Source organism: Macrosteles quadrilineatus, unplaced genomic scaffold (genome assembly GCF_028750875.1).
Source record: "Macrosteles quadrilineatus isolate MER2022 unplaced genomic scaffold, UCM_ALF_1.0 Scaffold_3__2_contigs__length_128488019, whole genome shotgun sequence".
Lineage (NCBI taxonomy): Eukaryota > Metazoa > Arthropoda > Insecta > Hemiptera > Cicadellidae > Macrosteles > Macrosteles quadrilineatus.
Genome location: NW_026542596.1, coordinates 20,289,823 through 20,311,946, shown reverse-complemented (window position 1 = coordinate 20,311,946; position 22,124 = coordinate 20,289,823). Strand labels below are relative to the sequence as shown.

The 22,124-nt window shown below is 30.7% G+C and overlaps 1 protein-coding gene across 1 annotated transcript in view; it reads right to left on the bottom strand.

Annotated features, from left to right (window-relative positions):
• Positions 1–22,124, bottom strand: part of LOC128988649 (suppressor of lurcher protein 1) — a 516,555-nt gene that overhangs the window by 396,120 nt on the left and 98,311 nt on the right. The window contains exon 2 of the mRNA XM_054410137.1: positions 18,906–18,960. Coding sequence (XP_054266112.1) covers positions 18,906–18,929 — 24 coding nt within the window. The 5' untranslated portion in view covers positions 18,930–18,960. The remainder of the gene's footprint in view (positions 1–18,905; positions 18,961–22,124) is intronic.

Genomic DNA, 22,124 nt, shown 5'->3' with positions numbered 1-22,124 from the left:
AGAAAACTGTTTAATACTGAAAGAATATTTATTCATGATTCAATAAATCGAGAAAGGTATATTTTATTCCAAGTGATCAAATGTAATTAAAAATCGTGAGATAAACATGTCTTGATTTCGTGGAAAAATATGACAACACAAATTCAAGGGGTTGCTAGCCAAGTGCTTAGCGTTTTGGACTTCAAGAGGGACAGGTATGCATTTGAAGCACTACCAAAAAAATCATATAGGTTTGGACCACGTTCTTAAAAACATTTTTTTAGATTATACATTGAACAATTCCACAAGCGTTGACATATAAAGGTACTTAAAACTAATATTAAAACAATATTTTGTCTTCCACATTCTTATGGATGTCTATGACGTTGGTATTTAAAAAGAAAAAAAGCCTCACAAATGCTATTTAGGTACATCAGTCCAAACCACTGAATTATATTTTTATATTTATACATATGCTGGAAATATAGCCTGTCTCTCTCGCACCATAATGAAGGATGTTCACAAACAAGCAAATAATAATAATGTCATCTAAATGATATTTGCCATTATTCACTTTCAAACATACTCGTAAAAAATTATCATTTTGCTGTAATGTGCTATAAATAATAATGACCGTTGTTTGATATAATGGAAAGACGAATTAAGAAAGTTTTCATTCAGAGGATTGATCTAAAGTGGTAAGAAAAGTGCTTTAATTAAAACTATTTAATGATGTTTCATTAGCAGATTTCATCCGGAGATAAAAAGTGTATTGTATAAATTAATCACTGAAAGAATGGCAATACGATTTTTTGTTTTTGTTTCATTTTGTAGTAATAGTTTCACACTTTTCACTTTAAAATACTTACTAGAACTAGAACTAGTATTAAAAATTACAAGTAATTTTATATTGAATTTTTGTGATAATTATAATTTTTTTTATGTAGTTATTTCATCGTGGATATTATTCTGAAAACTTTGTAATGATTTCAGTTATGTGTTACATAGAATATTTAAATTGTGTTTATTATATTATGCAAAGTGTACATGAAACTTAAGAAGCGTCTGTTTTAAGAGTTTGTATGTATTTTCAGATTGAATTTGAGTCAAAAAATACAATATGTATTGTGTGTAATCCCACTACATATTTTTTCAATAGATCCTTTCAGGTGACTTATGTCCGCATGATATTTTATGTGCTTTATGGAAAACACAAGTTAAGCACGAGGTTAAGTGTTGCTTATAAACACTGTTTGTAAACAGCACTGTAACCCCCAACAACACTGTAATAACCCATGTATAGTCAACAATCTACTTAAAAGATTCTCACTACATGACGTATAGTATGTAAGAAATGTTTTTAAATACAAACAACTATATGATGGTTAAAGATGTACATGAGCTTACGATTGAATAAAAAAAATATTCAAAAGCTTCTATTGTTGTTGTATGACAACAATTAAATCAACAATAATTGGAAGGAATTATTTCAAATCAAATGTGCATATTCAAATAAATATGAAGTTAATTCAGAGCAATATTTGAGAGGAAGTGTTACGAACCTAACAAACTCCCGGTGAGGTTGGCAACATTGGACGATGAATTATTAAAATTCATTTGCACCGTTCTATCTTGTTCCTGTACTTTCTGTCTGCAAAATTACGTTGAATAAAAACGTAATGCGTGCGTTGGAATGAACACCGTTTACATTTTCATTTCGTTTGAACTCGAAAAGCATGAATAAAATGTTAGAAAACCGTCAAAGCGTGCACATAGTAAATGATTATTTAATTCATGCCTTGGCAAGTCGTATCTCTTACACTTATTAAACATACTAAGTGTGTTAATTCCTACAATTCTTTTATTATATTCATCATCATCATCATCATCATTTATTGATTTCCCTCAAGGGGTACATAAAAAAATACATTTACAAAAATTCAATTACATGCAAAATAACCAAGGTTGGTAAATAAGTTTTACTAATAACTAGGCAAATAAATAATCATATAAATATTAACATGCAATAAATAATTCAATAAATAACCAATAAATATCTTATAAATAAATACTGTATAAACATAAAATACCAGTAGAAGAACAATAAATATTTAAACTGATAGCTGAGCCAACATTAAAAATTAATTATATTCAAAAAACATTAAAAGAAAGAGATCCGCATTGAATCTTTAAACCATACATTTAATGGGGATTTGAGTCAAGAGTGGGGGAGGGCAGCTATATGTTGCCTGCGGACCTTATTTTCCATTCATTTTCTAATATATCAAAAAATATTTTCAAATGATCCGCAAACTCACACAATGTCGACATATTATTTTCCATAAACATACTGTCCATTCCAGATTTGCCCATTCCATTGTACCTACATTCAATAAATGCATGCCATCCATTCTCTATTTCCCCACACAGTACGCATATTCTATTTCCTGTCTCATCTTTCCTGCACATCCACAGCCAGGTTCCTAATCTATATCTCGCTATCAGTGACCTCTGATTTGGTTTAAGTAAACAAACATACTTTGCTCCTAACCTTGGCACTCCAATCATCCTTATAACTTCTAAACTTTTCTTTGTCATCGCCTCAGTCCACAAATAAAAGTAACATGCATTCTTTAAAACATCTTTAATTTATTTAATATTTTTTAAGCTAAGAGTATCACTTTGCCAGATCTCAATTAAATTAATATTTTCTAACAACTGCTTTATTTCGCCTGACCATGAACTGTTGTTTCTATGATTTTCATTAACTTTTAAACAAGCTCTTTGTAATTTCTTATCTAATGATGTCTTTATTCTTACAAAATATATTATCGCTCTTTCTTTAGCTTTAAATGACGTTAATAACCTGCCAGCTTCCAAAATCGCTCCACTATTGGCTGTATTATTACTTACTCCCAATAATCTTTTACAATGTGCTATGCCTACTCTGTTTGATTATTTAATTCATGCCTTGGCAAGTCGTATCTCTTACACTTATTAAACATACTAAGTGTGTTAATTCCTACAATTCTTTTATTATATTATATAGGAGATATCAATAAATCTGACAAATCGAGAAAATCAAAATAAATCTAAAGATTTTTTTTCGTTGGTGAGGTTTACGTGGTTTTTTTCTCAAATTGTTTATCGAGTAAAAATGTAGCATCAATAATGCATTTATACTTCATACCGGGAAGTATAATGTCGTTTCTCTCACAAGTTTAAGAGGCAATTAAAAGTTATATTGAGTTCTGAAAAGCCCACGAGGCCTTCACAAGAATGGTCAACTGGTATATCTAGAAATAATTATACTTTTTTAATTAAGTGTTATTGTCATTTCAAATTACACATGACCTAAAGGTCATACAAAGTGACACAGCAATACTCTGCAAACTAAAATGTTATTAATTCAATAACGATTGCTCTTTTTAAACTAATATGATAATTTTACATCCGATTTCTGTCACAATCTTTTTTCTGGAATCGCTTTGAAAAAATAAAAATATGTTATATGAATTAAAATGATGGTATTAACAATCCTTTATTTTTCAACACGGTTGTCACTATTTTATAACTAACTAATATCATTTATTACCTTAAGTATTCAAAAATCATTCAAACACGATCAATATCTCTTTAAAACACTTGTTTGATACATTATAATACATTTTTCGTTTTAATTTCTTTATGTGTAACTAAAACGGATGCAGTTTATCAAATCAATCACGTAGGTAAAAACAATTTTCAAAACTAATGGGAAAACCGTGTGAACTCAGAGGGTCAACTTGACAGATAAATTGTGCAATTATGTCCGGATAGAGTCACGTATTTCGTTTGCTCCAATTATTTCAATAACTGTTTTTACAAAAGAAGTTGGGAAAACGTTGATTGGATGTTTAATAGAATTGTGCGAGTTTTCAATTTTAATTATGAATTCAGTATTTCACAATTTGTCAACAATTTTGTTTAAAAACTGTAATTATCATGACATGGCTAACTTGGTGTATCAAAAATTATATATAGCTAAAGAAAACTTTGCTCTCAATAAAGTTAATGGTTTATTAATTTATTATTTCAGATACAATTTATACATTGAAAAATATATACTTTAAGGGGGAAGGGAATCTAGTATTTCTATGTTGTATTGATTTATGATGCAGATAACTTTTACACTGTTCATTTAGAATGAATCACATGATTCTGATGGTTATTGTTTGTTTCTCTTCGGCCTTCTCCCCTTCGGCATCTGATTAATTCTATTCTTACACTAGCCTACAGAGACACTGAATATAGTGTGTAAAGCAAAGCACATGCTGCATTTGGCTATTTGATTGTGTCATGTCCCAACAAATTGTTGTTTAATCATGTCATTACTGTGAAATAGATTTTATAAATGTTATATGAAAGGAAACAGTAAATATATGCATAACGATAAGCCAAGAAAAAAATGCAAAATATATTTTAATAGTCAAAATACAAAATGTTTTTAAGAACATTTAATTGTGTATTAGTTTTTAACTGTCCTAACAATACTTGAAAGCTCGAGGTGGTGACCAAATGCATTTGTTGCCTACATTCATAAAGAAATAATATTTAATTTTTATTTATCACCAGATCTTTTCAAAATTAAGTCTTTCTTGTGTTTACTGCAATGTTACATTTGATACAAATTTACATCAACTACTTTTAAAGACCCTACAATTTACCACATCAAACGTCCCCACTAAAAACATTGACGGCAGCTTCAATAATAGTCCGTTACTTCTGGTAGGGCGAGTGGCAAAGGAACAATGCTTTGAGTAGTCATGTGCCTCAAACTGGCGCTCTCAAGCGTGTATTAGCTTCCTTCTGTCGTTGAGTTTCTAGGGATGAGTTTAAAGTAACATTTTAAGAAACGTTGGGCAAAGGTTTTTCTAAACTTCTATACTGTATATACAGGGTGTCCCACGAGAGGTGTCTCAAATTGATTACGGGATAACGGCTTAACGTACAAGGATGAAATAAAATTATTTCCTACTAAATCAACCCCGAGGAAAAACGTAAAAATATTTTTAACTTTTTTCAAATACAGGGTGTGCCAAAAACTGAGGGTCACTTGTTCGAATCTCGGAATTTTCAAATGTAAACATGTGTCATGTTATACATCATTTTAAAGGTATTAAATAGACAAACATTTTGGTGAAAACAGAAATTAATTATCTTATTCCGTTTCAAAATGGCGGCAGTTTTTTTGAAAGAAATCTATATTTTTTTAATACTCTGTATTTCCTATACCAATGCATTTAGCACTTCTCCGGTTGCATATTCTTACTCGTTATGAAATTAGCTTTACTGTGATATGCAACAAGTAACGGTTTTTTGAAATAATAAAAATTCCAAAAAAATTTATTTTTGAAAATTTGCAAATGCTCATTGTTCAAAATTTTCAAATAGCAACATATGTCAAGTGGCACATCATTTTATAGGTTTTTCAATTCCTAACAACTTTGTAATTTACACTTACTTCGTATCTCTTTTAGTTTTTGTGTAAATAACAAAAAACCTAATTTTCCTATATCAAATGCATGTTATTTGGGTTTGACATGGTTCAACACTAAATGAAATGAAGCCTTTAGTGTCAAACCCAAATAACATGCATTTGATATAGGAAAATTAGGTTTTTTGTTATTTACACAAAAACTAAAAGAGATACAAAGTAAGTGTAAATTACAAAGTTGTTAGGAATTGAAAAACCTATAAAATGATGTGCCACTTGACATATGTTGCTATTTGAAAATTTTGAACAATGAGCATTTGTAAATTTTCAAAAATAAATTTTTTTGGAATTTTTATTATTTCAAAAAACCGTTACTTGTTGCATATCACAGTAAAGCTAATTTCATAACGAGTAAGAAAATGCAACCGGAGAAGTGCTAAATGCATTGGTATAGGAAATACAGAGTATTAAAAAAATATAGATTTCTTTCAAAAAAACTGCCGCCATTTTGAAACGGAAAAAGATAACTAATTTTGGTTTTCGCCAAAATGTTTGTCTATCAAATACCTTTAAAATGATGTATAACATGACATATGTTTACATTTGAAAATTCCGAGATTCGAACTAGTGACCCTCAGTTTTTGGCACACCCTGTATTTGAAAAAAGTTAAAAATATTTTTACGTTATTCCTTGGGGTCGATTTAGTTGGAAATAATTTTATTTCATCCTTGTACGTTAAGCCGTTTTCCAGTAATCGATTTGAGACACCTCTCGAGGGACACCCTGTATATAAAATGGTTATTCATATCCTTTATTTGTTTTTGTCTTTTTGGGCAGTTTAAACTTGCCACCCAAAATGTTTGCTAGTTTACATATTTCTAAATTATTTCAATAAATTAGGTGTTGACACTATGAAAGATTAATACACTTTCTGCAATTTGAAATGTTCATCAAATGATCGTTTATTTAATACTTCCAGATAATATTTCCTTTTATGTTGTCCTTTTATGTTTCAATAAAAGGACAAGCATTTTCATTCTTGCTGCTTCTTACTACATCTAGTAAATTGGATCATTGTTGCACATCACATGCTGTTAAACATTTAAAAAAAATACAAAAAACCAATGCCATCTGAATGTTTAGACAAAAGAAAGAAACTTTACAACAAATCTATATATTAATTTGAAACTGTTTTTCTTTGTGACAGCTAATTTGAGAGAACGGCTGGGCGTAGAATAACGGTAGAGTTGTCTAAAGAAAGGGCTTGGTAGTAGTGGCAAACTAGCAAAGAGACATCACTTTAGGCACGTTTTCCCCATAAGAATAACATGGGGATCATTTTTTGGCCACCAAAACCAAAAATCCTGATCTTTGCCTAAATATCCCTATATAATTGTCAAACCTTATTCCTTACTTATTCCCCATAAATATATTTGATATTAAGCTAAAAAGCTATTTCTTATATTTATTGACCCTTACAAGTGTAAATGTAGAGTAGTGACAATAGAAGAATATGACGTCACTTGGGGCGTTTTTCCCCATAAGAATAACATGGGGATCATTTTTTAGCCACCAAATCCAAAAATCCTGATCTTCGCCTGTACACCCCAATATAAATGTTCAATACCATTGTATAACTTCATTACTATTTCAAATCCACATGCATTCACAAGTATATTCTCAAAATCATCAACTTGACAGTGCGAGGTTTGCACGTGCTCCCCGCTCACGGCGCGCTCCCTTGGACATCCTTAGTGGAAATCCATGAATTCTGACTACTTGGGAACCCAAGCCATTTGACATACAATAAATCACCCTTCTTTCTAATTACCTTTTCTATTAAATACATGTCTTTATATTTGGTCTTTAACAACTCCTCTGTATAGAAGCCTCCCCTGATTATATTGCCATTTTCATCTTTCAAGATATAAGTCACAGGCTTTGTATTCTTAACTTCTGCTATTGTAAATAGCTCACCTGTCCAATTTGGGGTATAACCTTTACTAAAAACATGTTTATACTTGGAAATTCTCACGCTATCACCCACCTTATATCTTGGCTTCTTAACTTGCACTACTTTAGAAGTCAACCTCTCATGCACATATTTACTATTCTTAATATTCACTTGGTTAGGCTTCATTCCTATAGATCTATGCACCTTATTATTATATTTTCGAATTAACTTTGGAAGTAAATCCAACCATTTATAACTCCCCTGAGCACTAAATTCCCTATATAACCAATTCTTTAAAGTTCTCTGAAACCTCTCCACAATTGCAGCCTTAGTTGTAGAAAATGTGTGATAGTGATTAATATTTAAGTTTTTCATTAGTTTGCTAAAATATTGATTAAAAAATTCTTTTCCATTGTCAGATTGAATGTTTTTAACCCCCTTTGGTAGAATGGTTTTAATGGCTTCTGTAACCACCAACCCTGTCTTATTCTTTAGCGGAGCAGCATAAGCTTTTTTAGAAAATGTATCTATTAAAGTTAAAATATATTTATTGCCAGAATTTTCTCTAGCATAGTTTTGCATATCAATTAAATCTATTTGTAAGGTTTCGTTTATACCTAATACTTTAAAAGATCTTCTAATGAAATTCTTTCTTGCAGGCTTATGAAGTTCGTATGCAATTTCATTCATTTTTTATAACATCACTCTTTCCTTGTACTGTAAATATATTACCATTAGCCCCAATCAATAGATTATCTTCCATTCTTTTAAATACATAGTTTTCTGGTATATAAGGTCTATTATCTATATACTTAAATCCACTCAAAGATGTAGGGTCGGCAACTAATAAATCAGGATTGTATTCCATCAAATTAAATTTTCTTCCTGCATATACAAATTTTGATCCATCATAATACATAGCTTGTGACATTAAACAAATATCATCTAAATATTCCCCCTTTGGCAGATTCCTTATAAATTGTTTTTTGGCATCCCAACATTTTTCTTTTTTATCAAAAGTTATAGTCTGTTCTTTTGTAACACAGTCAGTGTCATCAACGGCGGGTTTTACACGTACTAACCTTTTATTATTAAAATCCCAATAGCCTGCTTCCATTTTTGGAACTTGTGAAACATTCACAGCATCTTTACTATCTGTACCTTCCATCAAATTGCTAAGTTTCTGTTTCTTAGCATTCCAAACACCATTCTCAGATTCTAAAAATTCATAATTATTATCGTCTTGTACAAATTTACCATCTTCTTTTCGTATTAAAGTCTGTTGTAAAGTGGGCACATCATTTAAACTTTCACCCTTTTCCACATTAGTAATTTTCCGTTTCTTAGCATTCCAAACACCATTCTCTGATTCTAAAAATTCATAATTATTACTGTCTTGTACAAATGTACCACCGTCTTTACGTATTAAAGTCTGTTGTAAAGTGGGCACATCATCTAAACTTTCACCTTTTTTCACATTAGTAATTTTCTGTTTTTTAGCATTCCAATTTTTATTCTTAGATTCTAAAAACTCATATTTAGTTTTACCTTGTAAAAAGACATCACCTTTTCTAGTTAATGTCTGTCCCAAAGTTGATACATCATCTACAATCTCCCCATCTTTAACATTACCAATTTTACGGTTTAAACCATTCCAACTATCGTCTTGTAAATTTAAAGTAGGTTCATGACTAGCCCTGGGTTCTGCAGGCTTATTATATGGATTATATAAACGATAAAATTTATCTATAAACATATTTTTATTTAATAAATAATACCACTTTCTCTCAATTCCTCAATAATGGAATCTATTTCATTAACCACTCCTGAGTTACCGGCTTGGCGACTTAGCCAAAGAAGTCTTAACCTATCTACAAGCTCATTAGGATCATCCCAATAAATATAGTCTATTTTATTACCAGTCACTTGTCTCAAACCTTCACCAACAGATTTAAATAGAGGTTTAATTATATTAAGATATTTAGTATGTCTATTACTTGAAATTGGTGCACCATCTTTGTAACTCTTTAAATGCCCATTTGTAGCTTCCAAAATTTCTTTATAATTTTGCAAATCAGCCGGAGTATAATCCTCAGGTTCTTTTAAAGTTAACAACTGCCACAAGCCTTTTGTCCCCTTGTAAGTTTTATTTGCAACTGTAACATCATCATTGGCAATATCAACTTCCTCATTTCCAATAAAAAATTTATTTGCTTCTCGTCTAATACCATATGTAGTGTCTGTCATACTACTTTTACTGAGGTAATTTCCTAAATAGTCTGATGCTAAAAGACCAAAATCTAATTTCTGTGGGGTGGATTGTTGTAATCTTGGTATCATTGATATTCTAGATGGAGTCATTGGGAGTATCTCCATTCGAGGCCTCTCTGTTTTGGCGATTTTTTTTTAATTCTTGTAATGGCTCTATTAAAGGTTGGAATGTTTGGAACCTCTCTTCAGCCTCTAGAAATTTGCCACGTTTTAAAGCTCTATATTTCTCTCGTATTTGATTTGCAGAGTCAACCAATTCTTGTTGAATGTTTTTCATCTTTTATTTAAATTTTATTTATCTCATTTGACAAAGGATTGTACTCAAACACTTTATCATGTATTATCAAACAATATGCAGATGTATTTGCTGGTACATTTTCTGCAGTTTCAATCTCTAATTTAATATCAACAATTCCTTCCTTCACTGTTTCGTTCTGTCTAGAACAATCTATTACAATTAGTGGATATTTCTTCATAAACTCAGCCCTACTAATCATAGGATCTGGGATAGTATTGTAGTAAGTCTCTCTAAACCTCATAAACATCTCATAAGCTTTAGAGACATCTCCATTTTCAAAATCGAGATTTAAATCACTATAAGGATAATATTCAGAGTTTAGAAATACTTTGAGATTTTTTAACTTACAGTGATCAAATTCATCAGTTCTTTTTCGTGCACTATTATCCCTTGCTGTTTGAAAACCAAATATAATATACCTAGGCTTCTCCAAACTTGAAGATGTCTTTACTGACCATGTATGTCTTGTAGTATTGGGATATGATGGAAGTTCATGCAACTCTAAACTTCTAAATGCAATTTGCAAATTTTTATTTTGCAATAACATCTTTTGTAATTGTAACTTCTCCCCATCTGATGGTGTCACATGTGGCATCACCCATTGAATTGAGTTAAGTGTAATTTTGGGAATCATATCAGCAGTGCCACTGGCTGGAGCACTAGCAGTTGTTAATATACAATTCAAATCATTTTTGGATCTTTTCAACACCAATTCTTGTTTGACATTTACTAATACCTTATTAAAATCCTCAAATACACCCATTAACAGCTCTAATGGCAAACATGTACTAAACTTACCACCTTTATGGAAATCTTTTAAATTTGTGTCAGAATCAAATGCCACATTTGACAATTTAGTAGTTTTATTGTAAGAGCTCAATATTTTCATAAGACTAGAAATTCCTGGGTTTCTTACAATGTCTATTTCTTTACCTGCAACTTCGTATCTAATTTCATCAAATAAGAACGCAAATGCATTATTTATAAAATGACCTTTATCATGATTTTCAATTTCTCCCTTAATATACAGATAACTCCTACATGGGAGAGTTAGCAAATCTTGATTATTAATACATATTTGAATTTCATCAGAATTATTTATTGCTAAAGTATTGTGGGGAACATAGGAGTGATTTGTAATTTTATCCACACTATCGTCGAATTGGGATTTCCCTGTAACGTCTAGAAAATCTTCCATTTTTATTAATAGAAAATTTTAACTTTAGTCCTATTGATTTTAGGAACCTAGCATTTTGTACACTTATAGATAAATTCTTATAAATTCTCATATCTTTTTTATATGACAAGTAATTGTAGTTTCTTCTCCGTTAAAGTCAATTGCCTTGTCGTGTTGATCGGCAAATGTAATACTGACAACATCTAAACTTCTCTTATTTACAGGAAAATATATAATATTTCTTGGAACTTCGATAATTTTGTAGCCAGGAGGAGCTTCTGGATAAAAGCTATGTATGGTGTGTGATTTGTTTCCGTTTAAATAGGACCCGTTTGCAATATTACATTTTACTCTAATCACATTTACATTATTAATGTTTATTTTATTTGTAGATTCAAACTGAACACCAGGAGTAGAAACACCTTTAAATCCCAATAAAACAGACCCTAAACATGGTTTTGTAAAATCAAACACATGGCTAGAAAGTAGTGTAGCTTTCATAGTTTTATTATTAGCTGTAAGGAAAAAGTCTGGGATTTGCTTTTGAATTTCCTTTGCAAGCTCAACCACCTCATATGTTCCTTCAGAAATTTCTATTGTAACTGGAGCATTGTGATCATAATAGAAAACATCATCACCTTCTCCAATAGTTAATTTGTTGCCTTTAAGTTTATTTAATTTTGGAATAAGCCCTTTGAATAAAAGTTTGGATTTAGTATTAATTAATGCTTCTCCATTTTTATCTACTATAACTTTAAGTTTACCATTTAATAACTGGTTTAAATCATCGACAGAGATCTCTCCTTTTGGTAATGTCATTTTCTCTACTTTGTAATATGTTAAAGTATTTAGAGGTTTTTTAACATTAAATATAGAATTATAACTTTGAAAATCTACTAATCCAATTACATAATCATCATTTAATTCTATGGGAGGAAAGAACACTGACTTTAGCTCTGGCTCTGTACCCGAAAATGTTATGGTAAATGAATCCATTTTTATAAAGAAATATTTTTTATGAATGATAAACATAAAATTCCACAAATAGAACTATTTAAATCTTGTATTTGATCGGTTGTATAGAATATTTTATATCCCTCAAAATATTTAATTACTTCTTTTGGAGGTTGGATTCCAAATGGGTCAAAATAAATTACAATATCTTTATTTTTACGATAAGCTGTCCAATGTGTGCCAGATGAACTATCTAAATTAACTTCCGCACTCTTTTACTCTTGGTGTTAGATTTTTTAGCTCGTTTTTTAGGTACACCCCTCTGAAGTGAGGCACGTCTTTTGCGGCCTCTAACAGCTGGTAGTTGTCCATCTTTTTTATTAAATTTTAATCCCATTCCCATCTTTGCTTTTGCCTTCATCAAATTTGTCACGGCATAAGCAGCAGCTCTTTCAGCAAGACTTGCATCATTCGCCGTTACTCTAGTCCAAGCTAAGTCTGCTAATCTCATGTCTGCTTTGTTCCGAGCAACGGTATCGGGATTATTCATGTAGAATATGTCATGCTCTTTACAATAAGAGTCTAGTTTATTTTTTGGAGGTACATTTTTAGCTATATTCTCACGTATATTCGTTCCAGGTCCACAGTACCGATATGATGGTATGTGAAGTGGGAATGGAAGGTTAGTTATAAGAGTATTCAATAACCCTCGACCCCTGTAAGGCTTTAGGAATAAACCTTTGCCCTTTTTACATGTTTTCTTATTATCATTTTTTACCATTTTTATTATATAAAAAATGTCTTTTATTCAACAAAAACATAAATTTAAAATAGTACATACTAAGGAAAATATACCAAAGAAGTTGGGTCTATTTCCTACCAATATTCTATGTGTTATTTGCGGTCCAAGTGGAAGTGGGAAGACGGTTGTAATTTATAACTTAATTGTAAGAAAGGAAGGATTAAAATTTACAAACTTATATTTAATATCTAAATCATTAGAACAAGAAAAATATAAAAAAATAATTGAAATATTTAGTTTGTGTGATGAAGTGAAATTACACACGTTTACTGACTGTGAAATCACACCAAATGATGTAAAATCACAGTCAGTTGTTGTATTTGATGACATAAATAGTCAAAATATTACACAATTTTTCTCAATGGGTCGACATAAAAATATTAACTGTTTTTACTTGTGTCAATCTTACAGCAAAGTACACAAACATTTACGTGATAATGTAAATTTCCTAATATTATTCAAACAAGATGATTTAAATTTAAAACATGTATATAACAATCATGTTGGTAATGACTTTTCATTTAACCAATTTAAAAATCTCTGCCACCAATGTTGGGATAAAACTAAATATGGCTTTTTCGTAATAGACAAAGAAAGGTCAAAGAATAATGGTAAATATAGATTTATGTTTGACCAATTCTATCAAGAGGATGGTAAGGGTAAATAAATAAAAGACTGGAGTTTTTTAACATTTGTATTTATTATATATCTACACATACAATTCATGTTTGATCAATTTTATAATGACCAAGCGCAAGAGTATTAATGCCATCTTCAAGAATAAACCTCTTGTCATCGTCAAAGGATAGTACTTTCTTGTTCATGGTCAAGGTTTGAAGATGATGATTTGTAGATTTAATTCTTGTCACATTCTCATAGTAATCTTGCCCAGTTGCAAGACAGTTCAAATAATGTTGATGTCTGAGGAGATGTTTAACAGTGGCACCATCAGCTCCTTTAGCTTTCTTCACCTCTAAAGCTTGCTTGTCTTCTTCATATAACCATTTTAGAGGAATGTAAGAATATAACTTTGGTCTTAAACCACAATATTCATACATAATATGACCACCTAATTCATCTTTAAGCTTTCCAGTGACTTTTTTATTTTTATCAGAGTATAAGAAATGGTCTTTACTATATCCAGAGGTGTCAAAATAGTGTAAGTCACATTCTATTTCCTTGTAAAAGTCCTCTGTAACTATAGCATACATTAATGAATCTGTATCTGTCATTAGAAATCTTTTATTCTTAAATTTTGACATATAATTATAGTGGAAATCATACATTATTACTTTACTAATATCCAAAATGGTCATTCCCAAATATATTGGTTTATTAAACTTTACAACTAATTTATTTAAATGTATAGCATGTAAATTGTTATCAAACTTTTTGCTACAGTCAAACCTTGGATTAGTGACATATTTTGTTAATAGTGACTCATCCTTGAGATATATATCACGAAACTTGCGTTGATTCATGATTGTTCGACCAAAGAGACTATTATTTAACAATTTATAAAAGTCTTTTTCGAAATCAGTTTTAGCACATTTGCGTTTTTCAATATTAAAATTAATATAGGGCGCAAGCCATTTAGACTGTCTAAATTTTAAAATTCTATGGTATTTTGTAACAATCAAACCCAATTCCTCATATTTTTGTAATGCTTTATAATGTAAAATATATTTAGTTTTGTCATTTAAATTCGGCATTAATTTGCCATTCATTTTCTCAGGTGCTAATGGGTAGTCATTATGTAAATCATGTAAGCTTTTATCATATTTTAAATCAACTTCTAAAATGTATCCAAACTCATCATTTTGATTGTATTTGTAGTCTATCTCATTAGTCCAACGAAATCCATCCACAGGTAGTGGCTCACACATTGCTGTGGAGTATAGCGAGTTACAATCTAAATATATTAAATACACACTTTCTTGATTGGGGTCATAGTGTTCGCCCATATATCTATTATTGGCTTTAGCATAACGTGTGGAAATCATACTGACTCCTCCTCTGATTGCACTTTCTATGAACAAATGCATGTCAATATCTTGAAATAATTGTAATTTTATACCGGTCATTCTAAGACAGGCCTCCCATGTTAGTCCAGGGAGTGAATACTTATGTACGGGGTCAAGTTTATAATCTTTTAAACACAGGTCTCTAAATGTCTCAAAGACATCAGCCAGTAGCAATACGTCTGTTTTAAGATATAAATCATGATATTCTTGTAAATTATTTATATTAAAATGGGTCCAGACATTTTTAGCATGTTCATATTCATTGGGAGAGATATGTTCTTTAGTTAGAGTACTGTAAAATGCTTCTTTTGGGGGTAGAGACTCTGCGAACTTATCTGGTCCCGTCATATATTCATAGGGATATACACCTTTACGTTGTAGTAGTGGATTGTCTATAAATCTAAATGTATTTAAATTGGAAGCTAATTTGTATAATGGAAGGGACAAAAAGTTATAGGAATCTAAAAATACTAAATCATCAATAGAGAATGAAATGTACTTTTCCATATCCTTGGCTATGCAATTTAATTTACGATCTAACTTTACATATTTTCCCAAGTGTTGCATTATTAAATGACCGTCATAATTTTTCAAGTTATGGAAGAATACTGGGATTTTCTTTGTTACTTTATAGTTTAAATTGCAATCATTGTGGGCAGCTCCACGGTATTGGCCAGATGAATGGCAATGATCTCTCACCCTATCAAAATATAGGGGCTTTTCACAAATATAACAATGTGTCGAGTTTTGGAAAGACGCCTCTTGCTCTGGAGTCATTTGAAGAGGAATATATATTGCCATTTGATTTTTAATATAATCGTAAGTCTGAAATAGTCTTTCAAAAAACACATCCATAACATTTGTACCACTGTACAACTCTTCAGAAATAATTTTTGAATCTTTTACTACGACAAATGCAAATCCCGATGGAGTATGTATATTAGAGTTTATAAAGCACTCAAAATCTGCATAAATAACAAATGGGGCTTTAAGTTGATATTTATAATTTTTAAATTGTAATGTATCTTGTTTAGACATTTCCACTCGTTGGGCATCAAAGTTTTTACAATACGTTGTGTGACGTTCTAATATATCATTAGTGTAAAAATGTTGCAAACACAACTTGCAAAAATGCTTCTTATGGTCATATTTTGTAGACCGCAGCATTAACTTACCAAAATCACGAATTAAACAATAATGTGATTTACGACCTTCTTGTAATAATAATAAATCGATGTGAGTATTACTATTCAGTTTGGTTGTTCTTAATGGATATACACATTTCTGGTCTTCAACTCCAAATACATTTACACTTATATTATTTTGTGTTTCAAATTTATCTATATCAGATATTTTCACAGGATACTTAATGTTTGTCATATTCAGCTGACCTATGTAGGGTACATAGCTGGAGACTCTATTAGCATTTTCATTAGAGTTCCTTGGATATAAAGCTGCTAATATCGACCAAAGGAAGCATTTATTATCAGCATTTTTTATATTTAACACTGCATGTTTCGATTGAATAGTTTTTGGTGTGGGAATGTATGACTTTGGAGTTAGGGGCTTATACTTGTAAACATGTAACTGCCAATATTTAGTATGGTCATAAATCCATCCACTGCCTTGGGCTTGATATTTGTGTATGGATGCATCAATCTTTAAAAATGCATTTTCAATTTGAGGCTTTAAATCTCTCTTCTCAATAGTTAAGGTAGTAAGGCTTCTAAAATTTGCAATACATTCTTTTTCATTAACTAATTGTCCATTTTGATCCATTGAATATTTTATAAATTTAATTCTCCTTACTAAAGTCCATTTTATTGGCAGAGGACAAGACTGAAGAGTATTTTTAAGTTCAGTTCTAATCGATTCACCAACAAATTTAATCATTGTGTATGGACATTTTATGCAAGAATTGGCGTGTCTTTTAAAATGTCCAACAACATTCGTTTTACAGAAATTACAAGTCTTGTGATTTTGTAATATATGAGATTTTAGAGCTATGTTACTATCACAGATTAAATTACAAACTTTACACAGTTTTACCTTGATTTGATGTATCAAATTGTAGTGGCGAATCAGGTTACTTTTGGTGGAGAGCGACACGGAGCAGTGTTGACAGGTGGGCCTCATGGTCCAGAATGAAATATCACCCGAATGTCACTTCTATTTATAGACTTTTCGAAAATTTCAAATTTTTTTAAAATTTCAAAAATATTTTTACTAGAAATTAAAAATTGTTAAACAATTTAACTAGAAATTACTTCAACAGGAGGTCACCCACCCAGGACTTAATCAAGAGCTGCCACTAGAGACGAGAAGACCGACCATGGGTCAGGAGCGAGAAGCCTGACCATAAGTCGGGAGCATGCCCACGCCGTGAGCCGGGAGCACGCCCGAGTTCGCATACAAACCTCGCTCGATTTTGAGAATATACATGTGAATAGATGTGGATTTAAAATAGTAATGAAGTTGTACAATGGCATTGAACATTTATATAGGGGTGTACAGGCAAAGATCAGGATTTTTGAAAAAAGTGGCTAAAAAATGATCCCCATGTTATTCTTATGGGGAAAAACGCCCCAAGTGACGTCATATTCTTCTATTGCCTCTACTCTAAATTTACACTTGTAAGGGTCAATAAATATAAGAAATAGCTTTTTAGCTTAATATCAAATATATTTATGGGGAATAAGTAAGGAATAAGGTTTAACAATTATATAGGGATATTTAGGCAAAGATCAGGATTTTTGGTTTTGGTGGCCAAAAAATGATCCCCATGTTATTCTTATGGGGAAAACGTGCCTAAAGTGATGTCTCTTTGCTAGTTCGCCACTACTCTTGGTCTGTAGATGAGCCATCAAAAGAGAAACGTGGCAAATTCCCTTGGGGCTCTGCCCCAGTGGCCTTTAAATTCCCATCCCATGTTATTCTTATGGGGGGGGAAATGGGTTATTGTCACAGCTAATTTCAGAGAACGGCTGGGCCTTAAAACTTGGTAGGGGTCTCTAAAGAAAGGTCTTGGTCTGTAGATGAGCAATCAAAAGAGAAATGAGGTAAATTCCCTTGGGGCTCTGACCCAGAGGCATTTAAAGTTCCCTCTTCAGATTTGTTTACATTATGACCATATGCATAATTTTACACTACTTTTTAATGAAACAGCTGTTAAGTTAATATTTAAATTGTGATTTACTGAATTTGTCAAAATGAAGTATTTGCAATGACTTTTTCTGATTTTAAAATCGATTTTCTTCTGCATCATGTCATGTCTTGCAATGTAATGTTCTATTACCAAATCAGTGGAAAAAATATTTGTCATGGAGTTAACTTATATCTATTTCATGGGTTGGTTTCTGCTCTTTTTACCACTTCTTGGAGATTTTTCATAGGCGTGTTGCATGTAGACGATATTCTTTGGCGTATTGCATCTGTAGACTATACTTGGGTTGGTGTAGTTATTACAATGGAAAAAGTGAGAAAGCCTGGACAATTTGATATACTACAGATAAAACTGAATGAACACTGTGCTACATTTCTTGAGCAATCATTGAAAGAGCTGATTTGCAAACAATGGAAACATAGGAAAGTCATAGAACATGCACAACCAAGTAGAAGAAATAGAAATAAAGTATGTTTTTTTTTTCTTTTCATTTATAATCGTTATTATAGACAACCTGATGCGGTTATGTGTAGGAATCATTTGTAGAAAACACTAAAAAACAAGATCAGCTTTTGAAAAAAGATAATACATTTACAAACAATTTTGATTATATCTAACTGTTGTGTACATCGTGAGTATTTCCATAATCTTTGAATCGGCTCTTATAAAATCATCAGAAATTATGACTATTATTCGTTTTTAAATAACGCCTGTAATGCTTCGCAATTGCTCGAATTTGAGCAACAGGTACACTAGTTTTAATAATACTTAAGATTACAAAACAAATGTATATAGTTCATAAATACCTCCATCACAGAAGATGCAGGCATGGTAGTCCGTCATACTGCCTTGGGAGGCATCCTGAAACAGAAAATTGCAAATTATGTTTGTATACTGTGTAATAAGTAGCATTAGATATTGTTAAAAGAATAAAAATCTATAGCTTATACTATGACATAGTTTGTATATTTTTTTACTAAAATAAAAATACTATGCATCTTTTTTGTATGAATTTATGTGAGCAATAACTTATATAGCCAACAAGATATTATTTATACGATCATAAAGGATATAAAGATGTGATCTGACTCAGTAGACGATCAATATAATAAATATAAAAAAAAATTTGCTCAGCCAAACTGAAAAAGAAAACCACCAACAGCATACCAATACAAATTGCATCTTTATTCACCGTACTATTTCGATAAATGTAGTTTTAGTGTTTTTGTTTCGTGGGATAAACGAGAAGAATAGGATTTTATTGCCATGCATATTCTTTAACACTATATTATGTTTGTATACTGAGTGTTTTATTCCATAGATTGTATTTATACGATCTTATAATTGCTGTGGAATGGTAAGACAAAAAATATATTAAAAAGGAAGTGTAAGATTATTGAAAATACATAGGTTGCACTAATGATTGTAAAAAAACAATGAGAACAGAGTCTAGTTGAATAGCAATGTTTGAACTAAAGAATGTATCGATAAAGGGGAAATTTGGCAAAAGGTTGTAGTTGGGCTTGGTGTTGGCTATTGCCAACTTTATTTGGCGAATCGCCTGATGCATTTTCCTCGAGATATCGTTTGGGCTGAACAACTAGTTAAATTAGTAGTTATAAGTGATTAGACTTATATTACAAGCACAAAACTAGGGTGCGTAGAATTTTCTTGCAGCACCAATAATAATTGGACGATTATTTACATAATATAACACAAACTTAAATATAAAAACAAATTCAACATTTCTAACGTTGAAATTCGGCAAATCGAAGTATTGTCAGGCTAATTACCAAATATTATGAACGTTGTCTGCATTAGGCGCCTCATTTGGTTAGACAGATAAACAAATCTGGAATTTATAGTATCCGAGACATTTTAATGGATAAGCCTCAACATTAAGAAGCTCTTAAATTTAATATCTTATATTTATAAAATAAAAACTTATTTAAACTTTTAACGAGTAATCTCTGAAAGAGCGTGCTTCAAGTTTACACTTTAGCCACAATATTAAATAATAGACACTATATGATTAGGATGGATCTGTTAAAAATTGAATTTAAAAAATGGATTTCTACTATTGTTGTTGCTAAATGTATAGTTTTTCAATTTAAATATAAGGACATGCGAGTTTTAACTATTTGATTTGCTATTGACGGTACAACATGTTCAAATATTATGCCTAAGTGTAGCTTCAAGTAAGTATTGTTAAACATCATGATACTTCTCAGCGTAGTAGAACCTCAGTACTAAGAATGAAACCATTTTACTGAACCAGATTAGGCAATGTAAAAGAGAAGAGAAAGCATTTGTAATATCTCAACATTAAAACTGTTCCACATGTATGTAATCAAATAGTTATTGGTTTTATTTCTCAAATATATTTAAAATATACTTATTCCTTTATAAACCATGATTATAGCATTATTATTTACCAGTGTTTAATTAAACTTAAGTTATTTACAAATATGTGTAGTGTTTGAGCGTTTTTAAAAAGAACTATAAATTCATTTTCCAATTAACTTGGAAGTTCATTGATCTTTATTACATGCATGTAACATAAATTTCCAAGCACTACCATACGCTGTATTATTTAGGTAATCGCTGTAAAAGCTCGCAATTCCCCTCATAAAAGGTTTAACTTTAAAACTTATAAAATAGATTAATCAGTAGCTGTGGAAAAAGCAAAGAACGATGATGACAAAACAAAACTAAAGGAATATAGGCGTGCGTACTTAGAAGTTGAGAAAAAAACTAAATTACTAGCATATACTGTACTGAAGTATAATTAAGTGATGAATTACGTCCTCACACATTCACATCCTACCTAAAATTAGAGATTAGCTTTACAACCGAGAACTAAATTTATAGAGGTATATCCTGACACTCAATTTAAATAATAATATTCGTTGTAAGTATATTGTAATATATTCATGATATACTGGTTGGCTTAAGCAATAAATTGAGGTAAATGAGGTGTATTCTTACGGATCTTAAATTTGTCTAGGAGCAATAAATAAGTCTCAAGTCTCGTGGGCACTCAGCCAACTGTCGTAAAATGGATTGTAAATTACTCAAAACTGTCTCCGATGCCTTCGCGTATATTTGCTCATTTTATCAGATTAGTCTATTAAAAATTATGGTTGGATATATTTCGAATAACTCTATTACATTAGAAGAGATAATGACAATAAACTCTTAAAACTATTAAAATTTGTAATATTATTAATCTTTGTATGACAAAACATACACACTATAACTGTTATCTTTTTGAGATACCTATTTCTATGTGATATTGTAAAAGTAAATATTATTCTAACACAACATTTATCAAGGAAAATATTCTTTTAAGTGTTTTAAAATACTGCTTATATATATATTTAAGATCTTATTTTTTATAATATACTTAAAATAAACAAAATAATAAGCCGTTTTAATATAAACGTTTTATAAACTTTCTTAGCAGAACATATTACCAAATATTCTTTTAAATTATTTTACCATACAGTAATTAACATTTAAAAACAATTGCAAAGATAATGAAGGGTAAGTATCAGCAATCTGACATATACTTCCTCACATTAGCTTGTCAACAACTCTTATCATGGGTAAGCTGTGAAGTACAGTAACTCTGCTATTTTATTGGCAAAATCACAAAACCTGAAATAAGTTATAAACCACAATTTTTACAGCAATGGGGGATTGTACTGTTTCGTTTATAGTCAAAACAAGTTTTAAATACAGAACTTTTAAATTAAAAACTCTTTACAGCAGTAAAACCACAAAATCTGAAACAACTTTTAACTATAATTTTATAGCATTGGGGGTTGTACCATTTCGTTTATGGTTAAAAGAACTATTACATACTAAATTTCGAAAAAGCAAACTGTTTCAGCTGTTTTTTTAATATGATTTTTTCCGTACACCAGGATATAGAAAATATTAGTACAAAAGTTTTAACGTAAAGTTTATATACGTTATACGTTTTACATGGATCTGCTAGAATTATTAAAATTATGTATGTA